The sequence below is a fragment of the Ranitomeya imitator genome, chromosome 5, assembly GCF_032444005.1.
Source record: "Ranitomeya imitator isolate aRanImi1 chromosome 5, aRanImi1.pri, whole genome shotgun sequence".
Classification (NCBI taxonomy): Eukaryota; Metazoa; Chordata; class Amphibia; order Anura; family Dendrobatidae; genus Ranitomeya; species Ranitomeya imitator.
The window spans coordinates 566,502,290-566,527,781 of NC_091286.1; the positions used below are offsets into that span (position 1 = coordinate 566,502,290).

The 25,492-nt window shown below is 43.6% G+C and overlaps 1 protein-coding gene across 2 annotated transcripts; it reads right to left on the reverse strand.

The window, feature by feature from the left end:
* Window positions 1-1,004: 1,004 nt before the first annotated feature.
* ERFE (erythroferrone) lies at window positions 1,005-21,301 on the reverse strand. Of its 2 annotated transcripts, none has more exons than XM_069727742.1 (8): window positions 20,842-21,301; window positions 15,501-15,707; window positions 14,633-14,744; window positions 8,170-8,312; window positions 7,345-7,453; window positions 2,776-2,860; window positions 2,616-2,694; window positions 1,005-1,293 (listed from the first exon to the last, which is right to left on the reverse strand). In XM_069727742.1, the coding sequence occupies exons 1-8, from the start codon at window positions 20,968-20,970 to the stop codon at window positions 1,195-1,197; spliced, it is 963 nt and encodes a 320-aa protein (XP_069583843.1). In that variant the 5' UTR covers window positions 20,971-21,301; the 3' UTR covers window positions 1,005-1,194. The 2 variants fall into 2 exon arrangements, with proteins under 2 accessions (XP_069583843.1, XP_069583844.1); XM_069727743.1 differs by having other exon boundaries at window positions 1,066-1,293; window positions 15,501-15,647; window positions 20,842-21,110.
* Window positions 21,302-25,492: the final 4,191 nt, after the last annotated feature.

A 25,492-nucleotide genomic window follows, 5' to 3' on the forward strand; every position in this document is an offset into this window, starting at 1 on the left:
GGTCTCGCATGTGAAAACCAAGCTCTGGCACCGGCACTCCAGAGCGGAGCGTGCGGCCGCATAGCAAGACATGGAGCCGCACGCTCCGCTCCCAAGTGTCGGCGCCAGAGCTTGGTTTTCACATGCGAGACACAGACGTGTTTCTCGCAAATGGAAACAAGCCCTTAGCGTTGGGCTAAGTGCGGGTGCCGTGCAGGTTGCTAATGCTATTAACTTGCAGATTATCTCCATATCTGCAGGTTAGCAATTTTTTTTTCCTGTGACAGGTTCCTTTTAAATGCGTCTGTTGGCGATATTGGTAGTGGCATTTAATTGGTTAAACAGCAGTGATCTAAGCTGGCTCTGTTGTTGCTGTTAGTCAGGGGTCAGTAGTATGACACAGCTGTATGGAGCGGGCTCAGCTCCTGAGTCTGCATACATCTTACATACATGTATGCCTCATGTTGAGAAGGAGGTACGGTAAATTGCAGCACGATCTTACACTTTTTACCATTATGTCATGGATTTTGTGTATTTTTGATTATGTATGTAAAAAATATTGATTCACACAGAAGAGAAGCACAAGGTCTTAATATATTACATTGACATGCTATGCACTAATGTCCATGTATTTGCAATAAATGAGCATCCAGGTCTGTTCTTCTGTGTGAGGCTACTCACAAAAGTCACCATCTGCTTGCCTGCATTTCATAGCGGCTTGTTAGACCTGATGATAATGCACCAAGCTGGTAGACCGCTGCGAGCCATAAGTTGGGGGTCCCTGACATAGATGATGAACAGAGCTGAGATAGAGATGGGCAGCCGTAGCGCCATTCAGTTGGGTCACTTAAGAGCATGGTTCTCTGGATCTAGGGGCTCCCAGCCGTGGGCCCCTGAGCGAGCAGCCACTTATCCTGGGTATAGATGATAACGCATTGAGTTGGCACAACCCCTTTACATTGATTCTTATTGATGGATCAGAACATATGTGGGTTGCCTGCTTTGTAGCCACAGAAAACCATTTTGGTCTGCACACTTTATTTTGTAGAAATACATCCTCAAATATAAACCGTGAAATATCCTGGTAGCTCTGCAGCCGTCATACATTAAGTTATAAAATATTTATTTGCAATTTCTTAAATTATATTATAAAATATAAAGGATCCTGGGTGTCGTGGATATCCCCTCGTAGTTTAATTAAAAATAGAAGAAGGATCACTGTCCTAAGAGCACGCCGCTGAAATCTGACTCCTTCACCAGCACGGGCCAAGAACCCATCCTGTTCTCCAAGAAAAGTGACACGTATTGGCCGGCCTGTGGGGAATAAAGCAGGGTTAGAGTAAGTGATCCTGGAAAATATAGAACCATGCTGCAAGACCCTTCTTAAGCGTCTTTCACACTAAATGTTTTTGCTGATCATTTGAAGTTGAAACTCTCCAAAATCCTCAAGAAGTCGGCAAAAAAATGCAGCATGAACGCACCCAAATAGTATTTTTCAAGCATTGAGAAACCTTGCAGCATATCTTTTACATCTATTTTGTTTTGCATTTTTACAGCAAAAAATGGTGGAAATGTAGCCCAGCAGGTCAAGATCGAAGCTGTTGTAAGAAACCGAGTACTATAGGCCTTGATGGTCGCCTAACTTTGGTTTTTATGAAAGATCCCGTTGCTGTAACCATAGTGCAGAATAAGCCCCTACATTGCACTTATCTGAAAAGGGCCATAGAAACAGAATGGGGACTGTAGTCAATATATGGAGCACTCAGGGACTGACGTATAAGAGTTAATTCACACTTTGCAGTTGTATAGCAGTCTTTGCAAATACTGTGATACGATGGCAGCTTGTGAACACAGCCTACAAAGTAAGTGTCGGTTAAGGTACCTTCACACATAACGATATTGTTAACGATATCGTTGCTATTTGTGACGTAGCAACGATATCGTTAATTAAATCGTTATGTGTGACAGCGACCAACGATCAGGCCCCTGCTGGGAGATCGTTGGTCGCTGAATAAAGTCCAGAACTTTATTTCGTCGCTGGACTCCCTGCTGACATCGCTGGATCGGCGTGTGTGACACCGATCCAGCGATGTCTTCACTGGTAACCAGGGTAAACATCGGGTAACTAAGCGCAGGGCCGCGCTTAGTAACCCGATGTTTACCCTGGTTACCATGCTAAAAGTAAAAAAAAACAAACACTAGATACTTACCTACAGCTGTCTGTCCTCCAGCGCTGCGCTCTGCACTCCTCCTGTACTGGCTGTGAGCCGGAAAGCAGAGCGGTGACGTCACCGCTCTGCTTTCCGGCTCCCAGACAGTACAGGAGGAGAGCAGAGAAGCAGAGCGCAGCGCTGGAGGACAGACGGCTGTAGGTAAGTATGTACTGTTTGTTTTTTTTTACTTTTAGCATGGTAACCAGGGTAAACATCGGGTTACTAAGCGCGGCCCTGCGCTTAGTTACCCGATGTTTACCCTGGTTACCGGCATCGTTGGTCGCTGGAGAGCGGTCTGTGTGACAGCTCTCCAGCGACCAAACAGCGACGCTGCAGCGATTCGGATCGTTGTCGGTATCGCTGCAGCGTCGCTAAATGTGAAGGGGCCTTTAGATGGATGAGGAGATGTTTCCTGTTGTTTACCTGGATGTACAATACTCCATTCAATGTAATTGTAGCGGCAACCTCCCTGCTGGTGAAACTGCGACTTTGCTGCAAGGACCTAGAGGAAACGCATCTGTTTAGATTTCATTTACTCATCAGGAACCAGTTATTTTATATGATCGAATTCACTGTAACTTACAAATTTTCCTGGCAGAGGGACCGGATACAGAGCATCACATGCAGAAAACCCATCGGATCCTTGGGCCGAGCGTGGTTCTGAAAATCTGCAAATACAAATGTACCTGTGACGCCATTTACATAGATGATCATTTATATATCTTACGTGGAATTTTTTTTGGAGGGGGACATTATTTACCCTTGTACAAAATTATTTTTTTAGTTTGGGAAAATAATGGTGGCCATCAGAGTAGCTTTACACATTGTAGAAATTTTGGGGCTTGTGGAGAATTTTTTTTTCCACTGTAACAACCTCATTAGGATGAAGGGAACTGATATTTGAGGAGTTGAGCGTGCACTATACCCGAGAGATGCCAGCTGTGTTAAGCAGGTGGCATCTTCCTGTAACAGCCGCTACCGGAGCTTTCTTTAAGGCCCCTTCACATTAAGCGACGCTGCAGCGATACCGACAACGATCCGGATCGCTGCAGCGTCGCTGTTTGGTCGCTAGAGAGCTGTCACACAGACAGCTCTCCAGCGACCAACGATGCCGGTAACCAGGGTAAACATCGGGTAACTAAGCGCAGGGCCGCGCTTAGTTACCCGATGTTTACCCTGGTTACCTTCCTAAAAGTAAAAAAAACAAACACTACATACTTACCTACCGCTGTCTGTCCTCCAGCGCTGTGCTCTGCACTCCTCCTGTACTGGCTGTGTGAGCACAGCGGCCGGAAAACAGAGCGGTGACGTCACCGCTCTGCTTTCCGGCTGACCGACGCTCACAGCTCACGGCCCTGCGCTTAGTTACCCGATGTTTACCCTGGTTACCAGTGAAGACATCGCTGGATCGGTGTCACACACGCCGATCCAGCGATGTCCACGGGAGATCCAGCGACGAAATAAAGTGCTGGACTTTCTTCAGCGACCAACGATCTCCCAGCAGGGGCCTGATCGTTGGTCGCTGTCACACATAACGATTTTATTAACGATATCGTTGCTACGTCACAAAATGCAACGATATCGTTAACAATATCGTTATGTGTGAAGGTACCTTTAGTCACTGTTTATCAATGCAACTATCAGCACAATGTAAATAGCGCGATCACTAGTGTGTGCATGTCCCTGTCTGTCGGCCCCCCATGATGGTTTGTACTGGCAGTCAGCTTATTTTTGAAGACCCCCATGGCTGCCATCTTACCCTGTGGCTGGGCTTTGTACAAGAAAAAAAAAATGATTGCAAGTTCAAATCCCCTAAGGGGACAGAAAATTAAGTGTATTTTTTTTCCAGATTTTAATAAAGTTTTTATTACCACCCCTTTAATAATAAAGAAATAAAACATTGAAAACAATGCACATATTTTCTAATGCCATTAAAGGCAGAGTTATGGAAAATTCAAAGTTCAATAATTCAAGTGGTAAATGTGAAGACAAAAAATAAATGAAAATGTCAAATTGCTTAAAGGGAACCTGTCACCTGAATTTGGCGGGTCCTTTTTTGGGTCATATGGGCGGTGTTTTCGGGTCTTTTATTAACCCCCTTTTTTCCCGCTGGTCGCGAAATTGACTTGCCGTTGATTCGCTTTCCTCCCTAGTTAACGCGTGCGCAAAGCAATCTTGCCTTGCGCACGCCCAGTATGCTTTGCCCAACTGCGGGCAAAGCCGAAAACCATTAGTGCGCATGCGCCGGCGCACTATGTCCCGGAAGTATTTTGCTGTGTTCCGGGACATAGTGTGCCGGCGCATGCGCACTAATGGTTTTCGGCTTTGCCCGCAGTTGGGCCAAGCATACTGGGCGTGCACAAGGCAAGATTGCTTTGCGCACGCGTTAACTAGGGAGGAAAGCGAATCAACAGCAAGTCAATTTCGCGACCAGCGGGAAATAAGGGGGTTAATAAAAGACCCGAAAACACCGCCCATATGACCCAAAAAAGGACCCGCCAAATTCAGGTGACAGGTTCCCTTTAAAAGCAAGCAATCAGAAATGTTGTATGTAATCACAAAATGGGATCAATAAAATCATCAGCTTGCCACACAAAAAAAAGGTCTTATGCAGTGCCATCGATGGGAAAATGAAAAAGCTATGGCACGAAGGGTATCAAGTATGTAACTACTACTTTTTGGGGGTTCAACAGCTAGGACCCAAAACGGGATTATGTTCCCCACTAGTTTAGAGTGACCATTCAGCTGTGCTGCTCGATTCGATTAACTGAAGGAGATGGCAACTTCACTATTTCAAGCAGTTGTGTAGAGATTCACTGAGGTGGCAGTGGGATTAGTGGGGGGTCTCAGCAGTTAGACCCCCACACTGCCATTAAACTCCATGCCTTTCTAAGGATGTGACTGTTCAGAATATACACAATGCGCAGGTCATGACCTATTAATGGATTTTTCTCACGGAAACAAGGGCCTTGCGAAAGTATTCGGCCCACTGGAATTTTTCAACCTTTTCTCACATATCATGCTTCAAACATAAAGATACCAAATGTAAATTTTTGGTGAAGAATCAACAACAAGTGGAACACAATTGTCAAGTTGAACGAAATTTATTAGTTATTTTAAAAAAAATTTTGAAATTCAAAAACTGAAAAGTGGGGCGTGCATTATTATTCGGCCCCTTTAACCCTGCTGTTCTGTTGGTCAAAAATGACCGACTTTGAACTTCAATATTCTTTAAAATATTCAAGATGCGGCTCTGAAACCCGTGGCCGACCGACCCATCCTCATTTAAGTCAATCAACCACAAGTTTCAGAACCGCATCTTGAACACCCCAAAAAATACCAAAGTTCAAAATATGTCTCCCCAGACCGAACAGAACAGCAGGGTTAACTTAATACTTTGTTGCGCCACCTTTTGCTGCGATTACAGCTGCAAGTCGCTTGGGGAATGTCTCTATCAGTTTTGTACATTGAGAGACTGAAATGCTTGCCCATTCTTCCTTGGCAAACAGCTCGAGCTCAGTGAGGTTTGATGGAGATCATTTGTGAACAGCAGTTTTCAGCTCTTTCCACAGATTCTCGATTGGATTGAGGTCTGAACTCTGATTTGACCATTCTAACACCTGGATACTTTTATTTGTGAACCATTCCATTGTAGATTTTATGTTTGGGATCGTTGTCTTGTTGGAAGACAAATCTCCGTCCCAGTCTCGGGTCTTTTGCAGACTCCAACAGATTTTCTTCCAAGAATTGTCCTGTATTTGGCTCCATCCATCTTCCCATCAATTTTAACCATCTTCCTTGTCCCTGCTGAAGAAAAGTAGGCCCAAAGCATGATGCTGCCACCACTATGTTTGACAGTGGGGATGGTATGCTCATGGTGATGAGCTGTGTTGCCTTTACGCCAAACATATTGTTTGGCATTGTTGCCAAAAAGTTTGATTTTGGTTTCATCTGACCAGAGCACCTTCTTCCACATGTTTGGTGTGTCTCCCAGGTGGCTTGTTGCAAACTTTAACCGACACTTTTTATGGATTTATGGATATCTTTGAGAAATGGCTTTCTTCTTGCCACTCTTCCATAAAGGCCAGGTTTGTGCCGTGTATGACTGATTGTTGTCCTATGGACAGACTGTCCCACCTCAGCTGTAGATCGTTGCAGTTCATCCAGAGAGATCATTGGCCTCTTGGCTGCATCTCTGATCAGTCTTCTCCTTGTTTGAGATGAAAGTTTAGAGGGACGGCCGGGTCTTGGTAGATTTGCAGTGGTATGAAACTCCTTCCATTTCAATATGATCGCTTGCACAGTGCTCCTTGGGATGTTTAAAGTTTTGAAAATCATTTTTTATCCAAATCCGGCTTTAAACTTCTCCACAACAGTATCACGGACCTGCCTGTTGCGTTCCTTGGTCTTCATGAGTCTCTCTGTGCTTCAAACAGAACCCTGAGACTATCACAGAGCAGGTGCATTTATACCGAGTCTTGATTACACACAAGTGGATTATATTTATCATCATTAGGCATTTAGGACAACATTGGATCATTCAGAGATCCACAATGAACTTCTGGAATGAGTTTGCTGCACTAAAAGTAAAGGGGCCGAATAATATTGCACGCCCCACTTTTCAGTTTTTGAATTTCCACAAAACTTTAAAATAACCAATAAATTTTGTTCAACTTCACAATTGTGTTCCACTTGTTGATTCTTCACCAAAAATTTACATTTGGTATCTTTGTTTCGAAGCATGCTATGTGGGAAAAGGTTGAAAAGTTATAGGGGGCCGAATACATTCGCAAGCTGGCACTGTGTGTGGATATTGCCTGTCAAGTAGCACACAAGGTTCCATATTGCTGACCCATAGACATTACATTGTCAGCAGTATGGTTCTTCTCCCAGGTGCCGTGTTCTCCCTTAGAGGAATGTTTGTAGAAGGGGATACCACTATAATATGAGACCTGATTAAACTTTACTTATTTTCTTTCACGTGGATTCTGTATTCAATCGGTGGCCTAGTGACGGTTCAGTATTGTTGCTGTATTGTGGATCAGTAATATGGTTGAGTACATGAGGCCTCAGGAGTGAATTATTAATCAGTTGTCTGTCACCATGGACATCATTACTCCAACGCGATGTTCTTTCCTGTTCTGTCACTCACCAATCCGGAGTCTTGCGTAGAAGGCATAGAGTCCGGTGAATGGAGCCGTATACCGACCACTGGTTAAGTTCAGGCCAGCACTTCTGTAAAATGATCCTTCTAAAAGAAGCTGCAAACAGACATGTTATTGTGTGATCTCACTGTAAGGGGATCACGAAGGACGGCTTTGTAAGAATATTTTTAGTCTAAGGGCACAATGTAGAAAAACAAGCCCCTGGTTTACAGCCACTGTCAGTATAGTGATAGGAAAATACATGACGGCCCGGGAAGCACTATCCAGATAAATGCGCTATAAACGCCCATCGCATCATCCCAAAGAGGAGAGAGTATTTAACTTTGTGGTGGTGTTTCTTATGAAGGATAGATGGCGATACTGCAACTTTGTCCACAACACCGGTCACTTGGCCAGAGATCACTACGTGGCGCTGTTATATCGCAACATAGTGCAAGTGAATGGTGGCACATTTTGACCAGTACGGTAACTTGGCTAACACTCGGCAAAATATCCAACGTGTTCTGACTCTTTGTATATTGCTTGTCGTGGTACCTTACGGGTCACTTAACAACCCCATTTACTTGCACTTTGCTGTGATATAGCAGCGCCATACAGCAGTCTTTGGTTGTGTGGCCAAAGTCCCCGAGTAGCCCCAGACTAAACCTGCAATCTGTATATTCAGAAAGGTGACTTTCGATAAATAGAGGCCAACATGGTGATAACTGGCAGAACTTCTTCCACAATAGGTTAAAAAGGCCATGGATTTGAAGTAACATATATTGCAGGGTCGGGGGTTTTATCTTCCATCTACTCATTTGCTCGCCACTCACCCGCTGGTAATTCTGAAGTTCCTTCATCTCTCCAGCATCCACGAGAATATCCCCAATTGTCCTGCAGGTAAAGGCTGCGAGCACTTTTGCAGGGAGCACAGTTGGAGGTAGATGATCCCCGTCCTTCTGTTTCACAAGAATATCTGTCAGGAAATGAAATTTAGTATTTTTATAGCACAAGCACATTATCTCTAATGTATTTAAAGGTATAATAATTCTGTAATGAAAAGATTCTAATACACTTTGGGCCCAATTCATCATTACATTTGTCTTTTTTCGTCTAGGTTTTTGGTGTTTTTTCACTTGCACCTAATTCTTATTTTAATTTGTACATTTTTTAAAGTTTATTTTGTGTTTGACTGTTTTATGTTAACCATTGTAGGCGGGGCTTTGAGTTTCCAGTTGATTCACCAATAGCGACTTTAAGAAAGGCGAGAAAAAAAAAAAAAAGTCCCAAGATTTGGTGCAAATCTACCCCAGTTTCCCCCCTAGAGTGATTTTATATACAACAGATATTTTGGCCCAAATTTTACTCCACTTTTTGTGCTTAAAAATCACAAAACCAGTCAAAGACAAAAATGAACAACATTTTTTATTTTGTGCTAAAATCATGAACTGCCTGCACCATTTTGAAGAATTTGGCTTCATAAAACATAGACATATGCCACAAGATAAAAAATAAAACGTGATCAATCGGCCCCTACTGTATCAAATATCAAGATCTCTTCTTGTCATGTGAGGATTGCACATTTAACATTAGTTTTTGGATTTAATATAACCCAGTAACGCAGTGGCTCAGTGGTTAGCTCTGTTTTCTTATTGTATTGGGTTCGTTGCCTTAAAGGGCCACTGTCGCCCCCTCCAGCCGTTATAAACTAAAAGAGCCACCTTGTGCAGCAGTAATGCTGCATTCTAACAAGGTGGCTCTGTTAGTTTTTGGTGCATTTATTCCCAAAATAAAGCGCTTTATAGCTTCTCCAAAATACCTTTCTTTAGACAGGGAGGCAGGTCCTCACCCCCCTGCTTGAAACGCCACACTGCCGTCACTCAAATCTTGCGCCTGCACCAGCCAGTACTAAACAGCGCAGATGCCGGATTTCATGGGAAAACAGCGCGGAGGGGGTGACGCCCGGCGCCCCTGAAGATTTGAGTGACGGCAGTGTGGCGTTTCAAGCAGGGGGGTTAAGAGCTGCCTCCCTGTCTAAAGACAGGTATTTGGGAGAAGTTGTAAAACGCTTTATTTTGGGAATAAATGCACCAAAAACTAAAAGAGCCACCTTGTTAGAATGCAGCATTACTGCTGCACAAGGTGGCTCTTTTAGTTTATAACGGCTGGAAGGGGTGACAGTGGCCCTTTAAAAGAGGCATCATTCACTTCCACGTCTAAAGGTGAGTGGCGCTGATGATATGCTGGCTGATACCTGTTGTTTGTGTGTCCCTTGGAAGTTATCTGCTGATGCAAAATGATCAACGCTCCTCACCTCCGTCACTTCCTATGAAATAACTCCCAGTGTGAACAGGTACAATTAGACTAGCCGACTGCAGCAGTTAAATGAACGTTCATCAGGGTTTTTTAATTAGATGGGCCAAACCAGAATTTTGTGTTCACACATTGATGGTTAATACAATCTTGCTGTGTTCAGAAAATATCACATTGTTGGCAGCACATCAACTAGACAGATGTGCTGCTGAGAACCGTGATTTTTAAGCTTTGCTCATTCATTGATGATTTGATGGGTTTGATGATTATTGGTTCGTCTAATGGACCATATGCAGTGTAGAGAATGTAGATGTGAGCTACACTGGGACAAAAACTGATATTAATTCTGACAATCTTTTTTGAGCGCTGCAGAATATGATAGTGCTACATAACCATCCAGAAACAATAATAACAAATTTAAAAAAAATTGGAGAATTACCGTATATACTCGAGTATAAGCTGACCCCCCTAATTTTGCCACAAAAAACTGGGAAAACTTATTGACTCGAGTATAAGCCTAGGGTGGAAAATGCAGCAGCTACCGGTGAATTTCAAAAATAAAAATAGATGCTCCATACCGTTCATTATTGCCCCATAGATGCTCCATATACAACTGTGCTATATACAAATACAACTGTGCTATATACAATGCTCTGCACCGTTCATTATGGCCCCATAGATGCTCCACATAAAGCTGTGCTATATACAATGCTCTGCACCGTTCATTATGGCCCCATAGATGCTCCACATAAAGCTGTGCTATATACAATGCTCTATACCGTTCATTATGGCCCCATAGATGCTCCTTATAAAGCTGTGCCCCATGTATTTATTGCTCTGCACCGTTTATTATGGCCCCATAGATTCTCCTTATAAAGCTGTGCCATATATATTGCTCTGCACTGTTGATTATGGCCCCATAGATGCTCCATATAGAATGCTGCTGCTGCAATAAAAAATAAAAAAATCACATACTCGCCTCTCTTGCTCAGGATGGCAGCGCTTTCAGTAATTACCTGCTCCTCGTGCGGCTCCGTCTCCAGCACTGACGCTCAGCAGAGGGCGCGCACTGACTACGTCACTGCGCCCTCTAACCTGAGCGTCACTGCTAGAGGACGCTGCAGACGGAGCCGCACCGGAGCAGGTAAATATCGCGCAGCGCTGTGCTCTCCGTATACTTACCTGCTCCAGCGCGGTCCCTTCAGTCCCTGCTTCCCCGGCGCTGCAGCTTCTTCCTGTAATTGAGCGGTCACATGGCACCGATCATTTACAGCAATGAATATGCGGCTCCTCCCCTATGGAGGCGGAGCCGCCTATTCATTTCTGTAATGAGCGGTGCCATGTGACCGCTCAGTACAGGAAGAATTTGCAGCGCCGGGGAAGCCAGGGACTGCAGGGACCGCGCCGCAGCAGGTAAGTATAACTACACAGCCCCCGCTCTCGCTCACCTGCCGACCCCCGGGTATATGACTCGAGTATAAGCTGAGAGGGGGACTTTCAGCCCAAAAAAATGGGCTGAAAACCTTGGCTTTTTACCTATTTTATTACATTAAAACCTGTTTAAATATTTTTGTAATCCGATTTGTGTGTGATGCATCAGCACTAAATAGTCTATTTGTGACGTAAATATAGGCATAACTTAAATGTATGTGATCAAATAACTAAAAATTGGCATGTGCATAAGTATTCACCCCTTTTCCAATAAAGCCCATCAAAATTTATTTTGCAAGCAACTCCCTTCATAAGTGTTAGGGCTAGCAGAACGCACTGAGTAATTAGATGAAGTTATTGGTGCATTCGCAGCCCGGGGTCCACCGTGCAGGAGGAATCTGCTGCTAGTAAATGGCACTATATGGCGGTATATGCGAACTCTGTCCTGTTAAACTCAAAGGAGCACACAAATAACTGCTGAGCAGATAGCAGTCAGTGGTCATGCAGTCAGGAAAGCACACAACCAATTCCTCACCGGAGGAGCCGGTATTCTAGTGGCTTATTTCAGCCGGGCCCTGAATACATGCAACCAAACTTCTGACCGGAGGTGCCGGTATTCTAATGGCTTTTACAGCCAACCCTGACCATAGGCATACATGACCACACTGGCGCAAAGCACATAACAAGGATTAATACTAGCGCATGGCCGTGCGGTCATGCGAACCTTTTATAGCTGCAGCAACTACAGGACCTTCCCAGAAGGACCAATGGGAGGCTGCCACAGAACTTGAGCAACTTCAGGACCTTCCTAGAGGACCAATGGGAGTTGCTGCAGTACCTGAGCATGTGACCCTTGATCTCCAATGAGAGACCTTACCCTGGGCATGCTCAGAAGGGGAAAAGTAAGACTTAGTCCCAAAGACGTTTGCTCGCTGCTGACCAGTACTAGCTACAATGACAGAAGCTGGAAAGGCAGCAGTAACCCTTTGCACAGTGTCAGACTGAGTGAGACGCTAGGACCGACGCCTCCGCTGGGCAGGCTCCACTGCGGCAGGAGAAGAATGGGAGACCGCAGCGGAGATGGCTCGAGATTCCCTCTGTGCAGAGGCGGGAACTTGATCCCTAACAATAAGTCACATGGTTAGTGAAAGGAAGTCCAACTGTGCGCAATCTCAGTGTCACATGGTCTGTCAGTATAGGTACCGTTACACTAAACGACTTACCAACGATCACGACCAGCGATACGACCTGGCCGTGATCGTTGGTAAGTCGTTGTGTGGTCGCTGGGGAGCTGTCACACAGACAGCTCTCTCCAGCGACCAACGATCAGGGGAAAGACTTCGGCATCGTTGAAACTGTCTTCAACGATGCCGAAGTCCCCGGGTAACCAGGGTAAACATCGGGTTACTAAGCGCAGGGCCGCGCTTAGTAACCCAATATTTTACAATGGTAACCAGGGTAAAGTAAAAAAAAAAAAAAAAAAAACAGTACATACTCACATTCCGATGTCTGTCACGTCCCCCGCCGTCAGCTTCCCGCACTGACTGTCAGCGCCGGCCGTAAAGCAGAGCACAGCGGTGACGTGAACACATTGCTGGATCGGCGTCATACTCGCCGATCCAGCGATGACAGCGGGTGATCAGCGACCAAAAAAAGGTCCTGATCATTCCCCAGCGACCAACGATCTCCCAGCAGGGGCCTGATCGTTGGTCGCTGTCACACATAATGAGATCGTTAGCGGGATCGTTGCTACGTCACAAAAAGCGTGACGTTGCAACGATATCTTTAATGAAATCGTTGTGTGAAGGTACCTTATCTACATACCTTTTTTGAGGGGCCACAGAGGCTGCAACACCATTAAGCAAGAGGCACCACTAACCAAACATCATGAAGACCAAAGAGATCTCCAAACAAGTCAGGGACAAAGTTGTTGAGAAGTACAAGTCAGGGTTGGGTTATAAAAAAATATCCCAATCTCTGATGATCACCCAGAGCACCATCAAATCCATTATAATGAAATGGAAAGAACATGATACCTGCCAAGAAAGAGCCGCCCAACCAAAACTCAGCCCGGGCAAGGAGGGCATTAAGCAGAGACGCAGCACAGACACAAAAGGTAACCCTGAAGGAGCTGCAGAGTTCCCAAGCATAGACTGGAATATCTGTCCATATGACCACAATAAGGCCGGGGTCACACTTGCGAGTGCAATGCAAGAAACTCGCATGAGTCTTTCGCATCAATACCTGGCACTCGGGACCGGAGTGTTCAGCTGCATAGAAATACATACACTACCATAGAGGTGGCCTTTATGTAAGAGTGGGCTACACACAAAAATTGTAAGGCTCGTTTTGAGTTTGCCAACAGACAGAGGAGACTCCCCAAATATATGCTGTGGTCAGAGGAGACCAAAATTGAACTTTTTGGCCACCAAAGTAAACGTGTCTGATGCCAAACCAACACAGCTAATCAATTCAAGAACACCATCCCCACAGTGAAACATTGTGAGAATCTGTAATCAGACTTGAAGATTCCTGTTCAACAGAGGAAACCATCTACAGTAACTTGAAGGAGCTGGAGCAGTTTTTCCTTGAGAAATGGGCAAAACTCCCAAGTGGCAAGATGTGGAAAGCTCATAGAGACTTATCCAAAGCGACATGCAGCTGTAATTGTCGCAAAAAGAGGCTCTAAAAAAGTAATGACTGTAGGAGGGTGAATAGTTATGCACACTGAAGTCTTCAGTTGCTTTATTATTTGTTGTTTGCTTCACAATAAAATGAAAACCAAATGCTCACAGTTGTAGGTATGTTATTTACAGGAACTGATGCAAACCCTCAGAAAGAAAAGCAAAACTGAAATTCCAGGTTGTGAGGTAGCATCACCCGAAAAATGCCAAGGGGGGTGAATGCTTTTGCAAGTCATTATAAATGAGGGATTGCATAGATCTATCATTTATGTAAGAAAAGAGAAGCTGATGAGTTTGTGAATAAACTTTACCAAATGTTTTAGATAATACGCAGCTGAAACTCATATTTTTCCATGGGAAGACTAGTGGATCCACACTTGGATTAACTCCGTAGGAATTCAGCCGAGCTAATCTGAAGTTTTTCCACCAGAAATTGTCACAGTCATGACCACGCTGTGGATGTATGTTTCCGCACAGTGTTTTTCTTGATCACTTGAAAGCTGTTATAAAACTTGAGGAATCATGCAGGAGTTAGGCAGAATAATCTGCAGTGTATGAACATGTACTGTGGCTGATCTGGGAGTGTTTACTGCTGCACTTAAGATGCACAACTAGATAAAATGGGACTTGTGCAATATATGGCTTAGCTTTATCAGTTATTCTATGCAGTGAGAATATGATGAAAGAAACGGATGTATTACTGTAGGGAACATGACATGTAGTAGCTGTGTACAAGGTGGCGCTGTGGCACCTAATATACTGCAGCCCCTATAAGTATGTTACTACGTTACGTACAGTAATGAGCTGTCACTTTCTCAGCATTAAGTGGTAACAAACTAACAGTTTTAGCCATTTTTTACCTACTCACCGCTCAATAACTGCAGGAATTGGGAAAGTTTCTTTTCCCTGGAAACATGATTGATGGCTTGATTGTGATGCCGTGAGGGTGCCGGAGGGCCGATGGGGCCAGTGTGATGATTCTGAGAGCATACAAGAATTTTATTATGAAAAAGCTTAATTCAGGTCTACTATAGTACAGAAACTCTAAAGCTACTTTCCCACGATAAGCTTTTGGTGAGGTTTTGATGTTGCACCATTTCTGCTCCCTCAAAGTTACTCGCAATTTTTCAAAAATACGCAGCTTAAAAATCTCACTAAAAACTCAGTGGGAACGTAGCCTTAATAATCCAGTGCTGGGTTTCAGCACAAACTATACAGTGATGTAATGTCCAAAGAAACAAGAAAAAAGAATACAGTGATGTAATGTTTGCTGCAGAACAAGCCCAGAACAAAAACTGGGTGAATATTTTATTTTGGACTTATTGAATTGACAACTATGTAATAATCCAGAGTATCTGATGTCTTGTAGGTATTAATGAGTTCACTTTAGAAGAAAACTGTATTTAAGAAAAGGGGTCGTCCACTCTCTGAAGACATTACATCAATACTTGATATAAAATTTACTTTTGAGCAAAAATCTACTAGCCCAAGTACCAAAATGTTCTAACATTAGTCTGAAATACCAAAAATTTAGGGTTTGACCCTGGGTCACTGCCACAAATAATTCATAGAGCAAACTAGCACACACAACTCAAGGATAAGAATAGTGGTGTTTTGGAATAAATATAGCAAATTCGTATTTCTAATCTCATGTAAACCTTACCCCCTTGTCTTCCAGTGAAATAAGTGTATCAATTGAGCATCCATACAATAGTAATGCATATAATATATCTTACTTGCGAAGAGTCCTCATGCCCCCTTCTTTTGTTTTTGGCTTCACGGTCGGCGTGCTTAAGAAACAACAGCCAGGAGTATTTGGGAGACAACTTGGGAGTTTGTTCTCCTGTCCCTTTCCGTGATATCTTCTCTACTGTGGTGTCTGTCTTTTGTGGGGGTGTAAGCACAGGAATCTCCGGTGAGGGTAGAGCTGTGACAATGGTATCCTATATAGGAAAAAATATTCTAATATTGCTTTATCGGTCACAGAATATCCATCCATTTGTTATGTATTGGAAACAATGATATTTGATTTTGTAGATGTTCTTCCCTGAAGGGTATAGGGAGAACATGCAAACTCCTTGCAGATGTTATCCTTGGTGGGATGTGAACCCAGGACTCCAGTGAATTACTGAGCCACCATGCTGCCTTGCACTGTGATTAACACTTGGCTCCTCCAGTGTATCTGATGCCCTCTACATTACCAGATGGTACAGAGCACACGGCATGTAGCCAGTGTCTGTCCAACCTCCCACTTGTTTGTTAAAGCCGGATATTTCTGAATGTCTGTGTGGAGAGATTGTGGTCATCAAACCTTCTCTCACCATATGTTGCGCACCCAAAATTTTTTTTTACAAATATGACAGATCTGCAAAAAAGCAAATCTCAATCTTCTACTTGTGTATGTCAAATTTACCTGTACAGTGCCTTGCGAAAGTATTCAGCTCCCTGGAACTTTTCAACTTTTTCCCACATATCATGCTTCAAACATAAAGATACCAAAGGTATATTTTTGGTGAAGAATCAACAACAAGTGGAACACAATTGTGAAGTTGAATGAAATTTATTGGTTATTTTAAAAAAAATTTGAAATTCAAAAACTGAAAAGTGGGGCGTGCAATATTATTCGGCCCCTTTAACTTAATACTTTGTTGCGCCACCTTTTGCTGCAATTACAGCTGCAAGTCGCTTGGGGTATGTCAGTTTTGTACATCGAGAGACTGAAATTCTTGCCCATTCTTCCTTGGCAAACAGCTCGAGCTCAGTGAGGTTTGATGGAGATCGTTTGTGAACAGCAGTTTTCAGCTCTTTCCACAGATTCTCGATTGGATTGAGGTCTGGACTTTGACTTGGCCATTCTAACACCTGGATACGTTTATTTGTGAACCATTCCATTGTAGATTTTGCTTTATGTTTGGGATCATTGTCTTGTTGGAAGATAAATCTTCGTCCCAGTCTCAGGTCTTGCAGACTCCCAACAGGTTTTCTTCAAGAATGGTCCTGTATTTGGCTCCATCCTTCTTCCCATCAATTTAACCATCTTCCCTATCCCTGCTGAAGAAAAGCAGGCCCAAACCATGATGCTGCCACCACCATGTTTGACAGTGGGGATGGTGTGTTCTGGGTGATTAGCTGTTTCCTTTACGCCAAACATATCGTTTGGCATTCTTGCCAAAAAGTTTGATTTTGGTTTCATCTGACCAGAGCACCACCTTCCACATGTTTGGTGTATCTCCCAGGTGGCTTGTTGCAAACTTTAAACAACACTTTTTATGGATATCTTTGAGAAATGGCTTTCTTCTTGCCACTCTTCCAGAAAGGCCAGATTTGTGCCGTGTATGACTGATTGTTGTCCTATGGACAGACTGTCCCACCTCAGCTGTAGATCTCTGCAGTTCATCCAGAGTGATCATGGGCCTCTTGGCTGCATCTCTGATCAGTCTTCTCCTTGTTTGAGATGAAAGTTTGGAGGGATGGCCGGGTCTTGGTAGATTTGCAGTGGTATGATACTCCTTCCATTTCAATATGATCGCTTGCACAGTGCTCCTTGGGGTATTTGAAGTTTTGGAAATCATTTTGTATCCAAATCCGGCTTTAAACTTCTCCAGAACAGTATCACAGACCTGCCTGTTGTGTTCCTTGGTCTTCATGATGCTCTGTGCTTCAAACAGAACCCTGAGACTATCACAGAGCAGGTGCATTTATACGGAGACTCGGGCTCTGACTGGCCCAACGGAGAACCGGAGGATTCTCCGGTGGGCCCAGGCACTGACACCTGCTGGCATACTTGCCAGCAGCTGCCTAGGGCCCCCAATGCTTCAAGGGCCCCCACTGCTCCCGGGGCCCCAGCCACTGGCTATGGGGCCCCTGAGTCAAGGGGACCCGCTCTGTGCCAGCCTAGCAGCAGCTGGAGACAGAATCCGTTCCCCGCTGCTAAAGCCAAATGAATATTCACGCTTCTCCACGCCAATATGGGCGTGGAGAAGCGTGAATACCATTTCTCTTTAATAGCGGGTAGCGTTAGCCGCAGGGTGAGGCTAACGCTGCCCGCATGTAAAGCCCCACCACCGCACCACTTACACACAGCACCGCAAAAGCACCGTCCGCACCACATACACAGGCACAGCCGCACACAGAGTCAGACACAAAGCAGTTCACCTTCTGGCAGCAGCAGCAGCACATTCCGGCGTCCTGCTTCCCTGTGTGAGAGCCCAGCTGGATGACGTCATCATCCAGCGTTTTGTCTCACACAGAAAGCTGCCGGCAAAGAACAGGCTGCAGGGAGGTGAGCTGTGCTGTGTGAGTGTGCCTGCGGGTCTGTCTGTGTGTGTGTGTGTGCCTGCGGGTCTGTCTGTGTGTGTGTGTGCCTGCGGGTCTGTCTGTGTGTGAGTGTGCCTGCGTGTCTGTGTGTGCCTGCGTGTTTGTGTGTGTGTTTGTGTGTGTGTGCCTGCGTGTTTGTGTGTGTGTGCGCCTGCGTGTCTGTGTGTGTGCCTGCGTGTTTGTGTGTGTCTGTGTGAGTGTCTCTGTGTGAGTGTGCCTGCGTGTCTGTGTGTGTGCCTGCGTGTCTGTGTGTGTGCCTGCGTGTCTGTGTGTGTGTGCCTGTGTGAGTGTGCCTGTGTGAGTGTGTTTGTGTGTGTGTGCCTGCGTGTTTGTGTGTGTCTGTGTGTTTGTGTGCCTGCGTGTTTGTGTGTGTGTGCCTGCATGTTTGTGTGTCTGTGTGTGAGTTTGTCTGTGTGTGTGTGTGTGCCTGTGTGGCCAGGACATGGTTAAAGGTACAGATGACCAGATTGCTGCTATGATCAGAACTTCAGAAGCAAATTAAGGGTTTTTTCCAAGGCTACAATATTGATGACCCACCTGTCAGCTTTTACCAGGTCCCTGCGGAGCTGGAACAACACAGGTCCGTACACGTAGTGGCCCTTCTCGAGTATTGTAGCTCAGCTCTTATTAAAGTGATTGGGAGCAGAGCTGCAATAGCTGGGAAAGGTGAATGCACAGTATACAAAGCATGTACAGGAGTACTTCCGGTGGTAGTGGGGGCTGCTAACAGCTGATCAGTGGGGGTCCCCAGCCAGTTGGATATTGATCACCTATCCGTAAAGGGGCTGAGCACTACTTGGACAACTCTTCCATAAATACTATATTGTCTACTGTAAAATAAATATATATTCACCTCCCGCACTGGCAGCGTTCCAGTGATGTTGGGGCTGGATCTCATTGTTATGAGCACTGATGGGCGGCTTTGGTCTTGGGCAATCCCTTTCAACTGAGTGATACATAATTGTGATTATACTGCGTTTTACATGTTTGGTAAGGTTGTACTGTCAGAAGCTGTGTGCCTCAATGACTCCCCTTGTAATGTCACTCACCCGAAATATTACAGCATCTCCGCTGACCACAATGGGCTGTGATATCACAACAGCTCCATAACTGATGCCAACCTCATAAAACGACATATGTGATGAGTTATCTGCCGTGATGACCAGGTAGTGCCAGTCATAGATCCCTATGACATTTCTTGTATCTGTAACAATATAGGTATTTGGATATAGCTGTAGAATGGGCCCCTAGGGTCAATTCCTCCTGTGGGCCCCAGACACCCCAGTCCGACGCTGCGGAGACTTGATTACACACAAGTGGATTATATTTATCATCATTGGGCATTTAGGACAACATTGGATCATTCAGAGATCCACAATGAACTTCTGGAGTGAGTTTTCTGCACCGAAAGTAAAGGGGCCGAATAATATTGCACGCCCCACTTTTCAGTTTTCGAATTTCCAAGCAATTTAACATAACCAATAAATTTCATTCAACTTCACAATTGTGTTCCACTTGTTGATTCTTCACCAAAAATTTACATTTGGTGTCTTTTGTTTGAAGCATGATATGTGGGACAAGGTTGAAAAGTTCCAGGGAGCCGAATACTTTCACAAGGCACTGTATATCCTGTATATAAAGAAACTGAGAAATAACTGGTTAAACCTTAAAAAAATATCTTTATCGTTATACCTACCAAAATTGTAACGCTGATGTAAAATTGGAGAAGGAATAATTAGTGATCACAGAACTTGAAATAAGTGACATTATTTCCTCTTTTAATAAGAGTCAGTGATGAGCGGTCATATAGGAGTGCTTAGGAAGCAGCCCAAGGGTGGACAGGATGTCGAGTCTCCACCGCAGCTCCAGCCGGGAACCTCCAATGGAGGATGGGAGCAATCAGACAATGAAAACCGGTCTTAGGAGCACAGGAAAGAGATACAGACGAGAGATGGGGTTAAACCGCAACGCTTTTCAACGGAGGATCCGTCTAACATTCCAACTATTGTTTTACTAACCTCTTAAATTATATAGATAGTTGAGGGTGGTAATGGGACTTAATCATGTTGGGCATACCAACGGTGGTAATTTGATACATTTCCATATGCTGCCCCTACCAATAATCGGTTTAGTGAGGTATAATGTGCCATTAATATATCACTAAAAGGGCTTATTTTTGGTCCAAGTGATATTCAACAAAACATGGGATCACACTCCAACCAATGTTATTCTATGGAGTTGTATACATGTCCAATGTTTTCCTCGGACTTAGCTGTTCCGAGGAAAAAGTCACAGCATGTCCCGGTTTGACCGGTATTCGTATCGCACTCGACCATGCAAGTAAATGAGTCCATGGAAAACAGCGGACTGTACAGGGATGACCTCTGAGTTTAGTGTGATTTTCACTGGCTGACAGAATTGAGAAGTTTGTTAAAAAAAAAAAAAAAAAAAAAAGTTTCCATCTTCTCATCTGAGAGAATTAGATCACATTCTGATCAAAATGTGAGCAGAGTTTGTTTAACATAATTTGCCCGATTTTCTCAGATGAGAGAAAATACGCTGCTGTGACTCTATCCAATGAAAAAAAGATCATTCCAAATTATGGGCACTGATGAGCACCTTAGGATGGTCATCCAGATGGTTTCCTATGGCTCTCCATGGTTCTAACAATTACAACATGTAGCTTCACCTTCAGGGTATAGCTTAAATTACATAAATTCAACTTACGGTAATACTGTAAAAAATATATAAAAGACCTACCTCAAATTTAGATCCTCTGTTCTTATGTGTACAGGCAGGACAGGCGCTGAGAAGAACCAGTAGGACCCCCATACTGATGGTCATGAGCACGCAGCGCAGGGGGACTGGCTTTCCGTCTGAATTCATCATACACACTAGTCTGTGTTACTTACAATTATAATCAGTTGATAACTTGGTAATATCAGAGAGCAATAGTAATAAGTCCACATACAAGTATCCTCCACAAGATCTCACCTTGATGCTTCCTATGTACAGTATCTATCCTATGTAAACACTGTTAAATACGGTTATTAAATGATTAAAAAAATACAAATATGATCTTAGTGATCAATTATGTCAACTGGCTGTCTCCACAAGCAGAAACAGTAACCCCCGAGAATAAGTGTCCCCACACTGCTGCTCTGAGGTCTATGTTGTCCCCCGTGCTGCTGTCTCCTCAGTGGTTGTATCTCCTCCTTGTGGCTGTCTTGTCCTCTCAGTTTAGATAACAGTACCCAACGCCCCACACGCACACATATAGAGAAGCTCGGAGGGTTTTGTGTGTTTGTTCCAAGAATCAGACTTAGAAGAAACTTGAATGAGTGTAACGCTTAGAGATGCCGTCAGGTGGGATCCATTTTGGCTCTTGGAGACCCTACATTTTCTGCAGTCAGTATTTACATCTGACCAATGTCCCCTGTAGTTTTGTACTTTCAAGAAGAAACCTTTGTAATAAGACTCATTCTGGTGAGTCCCATTAGGAAATCATTGTTTTAATATTACCCCGTACTAGGTATTTATCAGGACAATTTCTTCACCTTTGATGTACGAGTAGAAGGACACACTGACGTTACTGTACACATGTTCCCATCACTCATGGTTATAACTTTTGGAAAGAAAATAACTTAAAGAAAATAGCATCTCCTGTAAAGAAAAGTTTTTACTGTAGAAAGGCCCAAGTGTCTACTGTGCATATACAGGTCCTTCTCAAAAAATTAGCATATAGTGTTAAATTTCATTATTTACCATAATGTAATGATTACAATTAAACTTTCATATATTATAGATTCATTATCCACCAACTGAAATTTGTCAGGTCTTTTATTGTTTTAATACTGATGATTTTGGCATACAACTCCTGATAACCCAAAAAAACTGTCTCAATAAATTAGCATATCAAGAAAAGGTTCTCTAAACGACCTATTACCCTAATCTTCTGAATCAACTAATTAACTCTAAACACATGCAAAAGATACCTGAGGCTTTTATAAACTCCCTGCCTGGTTCATTACTCAAAACCCCCATCATGGGTAAGACTAGCGACCTGACAGATGTCAAGAAGGCCATCATTGACACCCTCAAGCAAGAGGGTAAGACCCAGAAAGAAATTTCTCAACAAATAGGCTGTTCCCAGAGTGCTGTATCAAGGCACCTCAATGGTAAGTCTGTTGGAAGGAAACAATGTGGCAGAAAACGCTGTACAACGAGAAGAGGAGACCGGACCCTGAGGAAGATTGTGGAGAAGGACCGATTCCAGACCTTGGGGAACCTGAGGAAGCAGTGGACTGAGTCTGGTGTGGAAACATCCAGAGCCACCGTGCACAGGCGTGTGCAGGAAATGGGCTACAGGTGCCGCATTCCCCAGGTAAAGCCACTTTTGAACCATAAACATCGGCAGAGGCGCCTGACCTGGGCTACAGAGAAGCAGCACTGGACTGTTGCTAAGTGGTCCCAAGTACTTTTTTCTGATGAAAGCAAATTTTGCATGTCATTCGGAAATCAAGGTGCCAGAGTCTGGAGGAAGACTGGGGAGAAGAAAATGCCTGAAGTCCAGTGTCAAGTACCCACAGTCAGTGATGGTGTGGGGTGCCATGTCAGCTGCTGGTGTTGGTCCACTGTGTTTCATCAAGGGCAGGGTCAATGCAGCTAGCTATCAGGAGATTTTGGAGCACTTCATGCTTCCATCGGCTGAAATGCTTTATGGAGATGAAGATTTCATTTTTCAGCACGACCTGGCACCTGCTTACAGTGCCAAAACCACTGGTAAATGGTTTACTGACCATGGTATTACTGTGCTCAATTGGCCTGCCAACTCTCCTGACCTGAACCCCATAGAGAATCTGTGGGATACTGTGAAGAGAAAGTTGAGAGACGCAAGACCCAACACTCTGGATGAGCTTAAGGCCGCTATTGAAGCATCCTGGGCCTCCATAACATCTCAGCAGTGTCACAGGCTGATTGCCTCCATGCCACGCCGCATTGAAGCAGTCATTTCTGCCAAAGGATTCCCGACCAAGTATTGAGTGCATAACTGAACATTATTATTTGTTGGTTTTTTTGTTTGTTATTAAAAAACACTTTTATTTGATTGGATGGGTGAAATATGCTAATTTATTGAGACAGGTTTTTTGGGTTATCAGGAGTTGTATGCCAAAATCATCAGTATTGAAACAATAAAAGACCTGACACATTTCAGTTGGTGGATAATGAATCTATAATATATGAAAGTTTAATTGTAATCATTACATTATGGTAAATAATGAAATTTAACACTATATGCTAATTTTTTGAGAAGGACCTGTATAATAAGTGATGAGCTTTCAAATAAAGAACCTTCATTGTAGAAAAATTTGGGACACATGGTCGAGTTTTAGTCCGTTTGTGCCAGACAAGATGTGCTACAAACTCAAATCCACAGGAACTTACTTCATAGTCCTCTAATAAGAAAGCACATCATATATTATTCCTTCTCTGGTTTTCTATCTATATGGATGAACTGATCTGCTGTCCAAGGAAAGCTGATGAAGATCTAGGAGCCTTACACGAAAACCTACTTATGAGTGGTTGCAATAATTATTGCATTTCTGTTTTAAAGTGAACCTGTCAGTAGGACTGTGCTCCGTAAACTACAGGCAGTGTCAGGCTGGCGCCGTTATAGTGATTAAAATGATACCTTGGTTGGTGAAATCAGTCTTGTGGTTGTTGTTTAATCTTTATTTTAAGTTTTCAGTTAATGAGATTCTCGTGATCTGGGGCGGCCTGTGGGCGGGGCTGTTGATGGACCTGTGGATGTTGCTTTTTGTTGTGCTCTGCTTACATATGCATCTCTATGGGCTTATGACACATCAGTGATCCTTCAGTGACCTGCCCCCTATTTTACATACTGCATAGAAATAATAAATCAACATTAGGCGCTGGCATCGGCGCCTTTGCTGTAGCATGATACAATGGGCAATATTTATACATTCATTTATGATTTAGTCATGTATTGTGGGGAGCAAAAAAAAAAAAAAAAAAATTGGATTCATCAAGATGAAGCCGCCGCTGGCACCATTTTCCTAGAGAAAAAAAATTGGCTCCATCGGCGATAGATGCTACTACGCAGGTGCCGCTAGTGCTATTGTGATGGAGCCAATTTTGTTTTCTCTAGCAAAATTGCGGCGGTGACGGCGCCTGCACAGTATCATCTGTCGGAACCTGATAGATGCCACTGCGCAGGCGCGGCCGCCAATGTCATTTTGATTTTTTTTTTTATGCCCACAATACTATATGACTAAGTCATAAACGAATATATGTATATTATTCATTGTATAGCACCTGCATGATGAATGTTAAATTTATTTTTTTCTACACAATATTCTATGCATTATGTAAAATAGGGGGCAGGTCACTGAAGGATCAGTGACTTGTCATAAGCCCATAGAGATGTATATGTAATCAAAGCACAACATAAAGGCCGGAGCACGAGAATCTCATTAACTAAAAACTGCAAATACAGATTAAACAACAACCACAAGAAGGATTTCATCAGCCCAGGTATCATTTTAATCAGAATAAAGGCGCCGACCTGACAATGTCTGTAGTTTACTGAGCACAATCCTGCTGACAGATTTGCTTTAAGCAATAATTGTGAAATTAAAAACTTTGAGGAACTAAAAAGACAATTTCCTCTTGTGTTCCTTGTGATGCTTCAGCAAATGTCTCATCCCAATATTGCACTGTTTAGACAATGATTTATTCCTCACTAGAAGTCTAGTTCTGTTGTCCTTCCCTAAATGCGAAAATTTAGTACAATGGCTTAGTCTAGATCTACATAGAATGTACTGTATAATGCTGTATAATGACCTAGAAGACAGCAGAATCTTAAGTCAATTGTGTCTTCAAGGTTTAGACTTGCTTTTCCTAAACTATTATTAAAATTAAAACATAGCTTTCTTTCACATAAAACCTGTAGAAAACCAAGGCATTTCTGGTCTCCTCATCCCTTACATCAAGTTAAATGTGCTTTTCGTGCACAAATAAGTCAAACAACTCCCCAAATACTTATGTTCTTCAATTTGCCACCCACTTTTGCAGTGGGCAGTTAAGACCCCATACAAATTAGACTAATGTTGCTCAAACCCATTGATATCGACAAGTTCAGCCGACAGTAGATGGGGTAGATGTCGATTGGGCATGTCCGATTTCAGACTGCCGATCTCATTGCCTCCTAGAGATTAGACATGTCTTGCGACCGCTTCCTTCCAGGGAACATAGGAGCAGTCAGCCGAACAAGTGCTCCTGTATATGGGAGAGCTGGCTTTTATTGATATTCTGCCATCACTATAGGTTTTGAAGTTTTCTTTCCCTCACTTGAGCCTGTCATTGTCATATGGCTTACCTGTGTTAAACT

Bases quoted from the DNA above. Each gene is read 5' to 3' on its own strand.
- ERFE (XM_069727742.1), bottom strand. From the start codon at position 20,970: ATGATGAATTCAGACGGAAAGCCAGTCCCCCTGCGCTGCGTGCTCATG. The intron at 8,313-14,632 runs GTGAGTAGGTAA...ATTTCCTGACAG, and splicing joins ATTCCTGCAGTTATTGAGCG to ATATTCTTGTGAAACAGAAG. The intron at 2,695-2,775 runs GTAAGTTACAGT...CGTTTCCTCTAG, and splicing joins TCCCTCTGCCAGGAAAATTT to GTCCTTGCAGCAAAGTCGCA.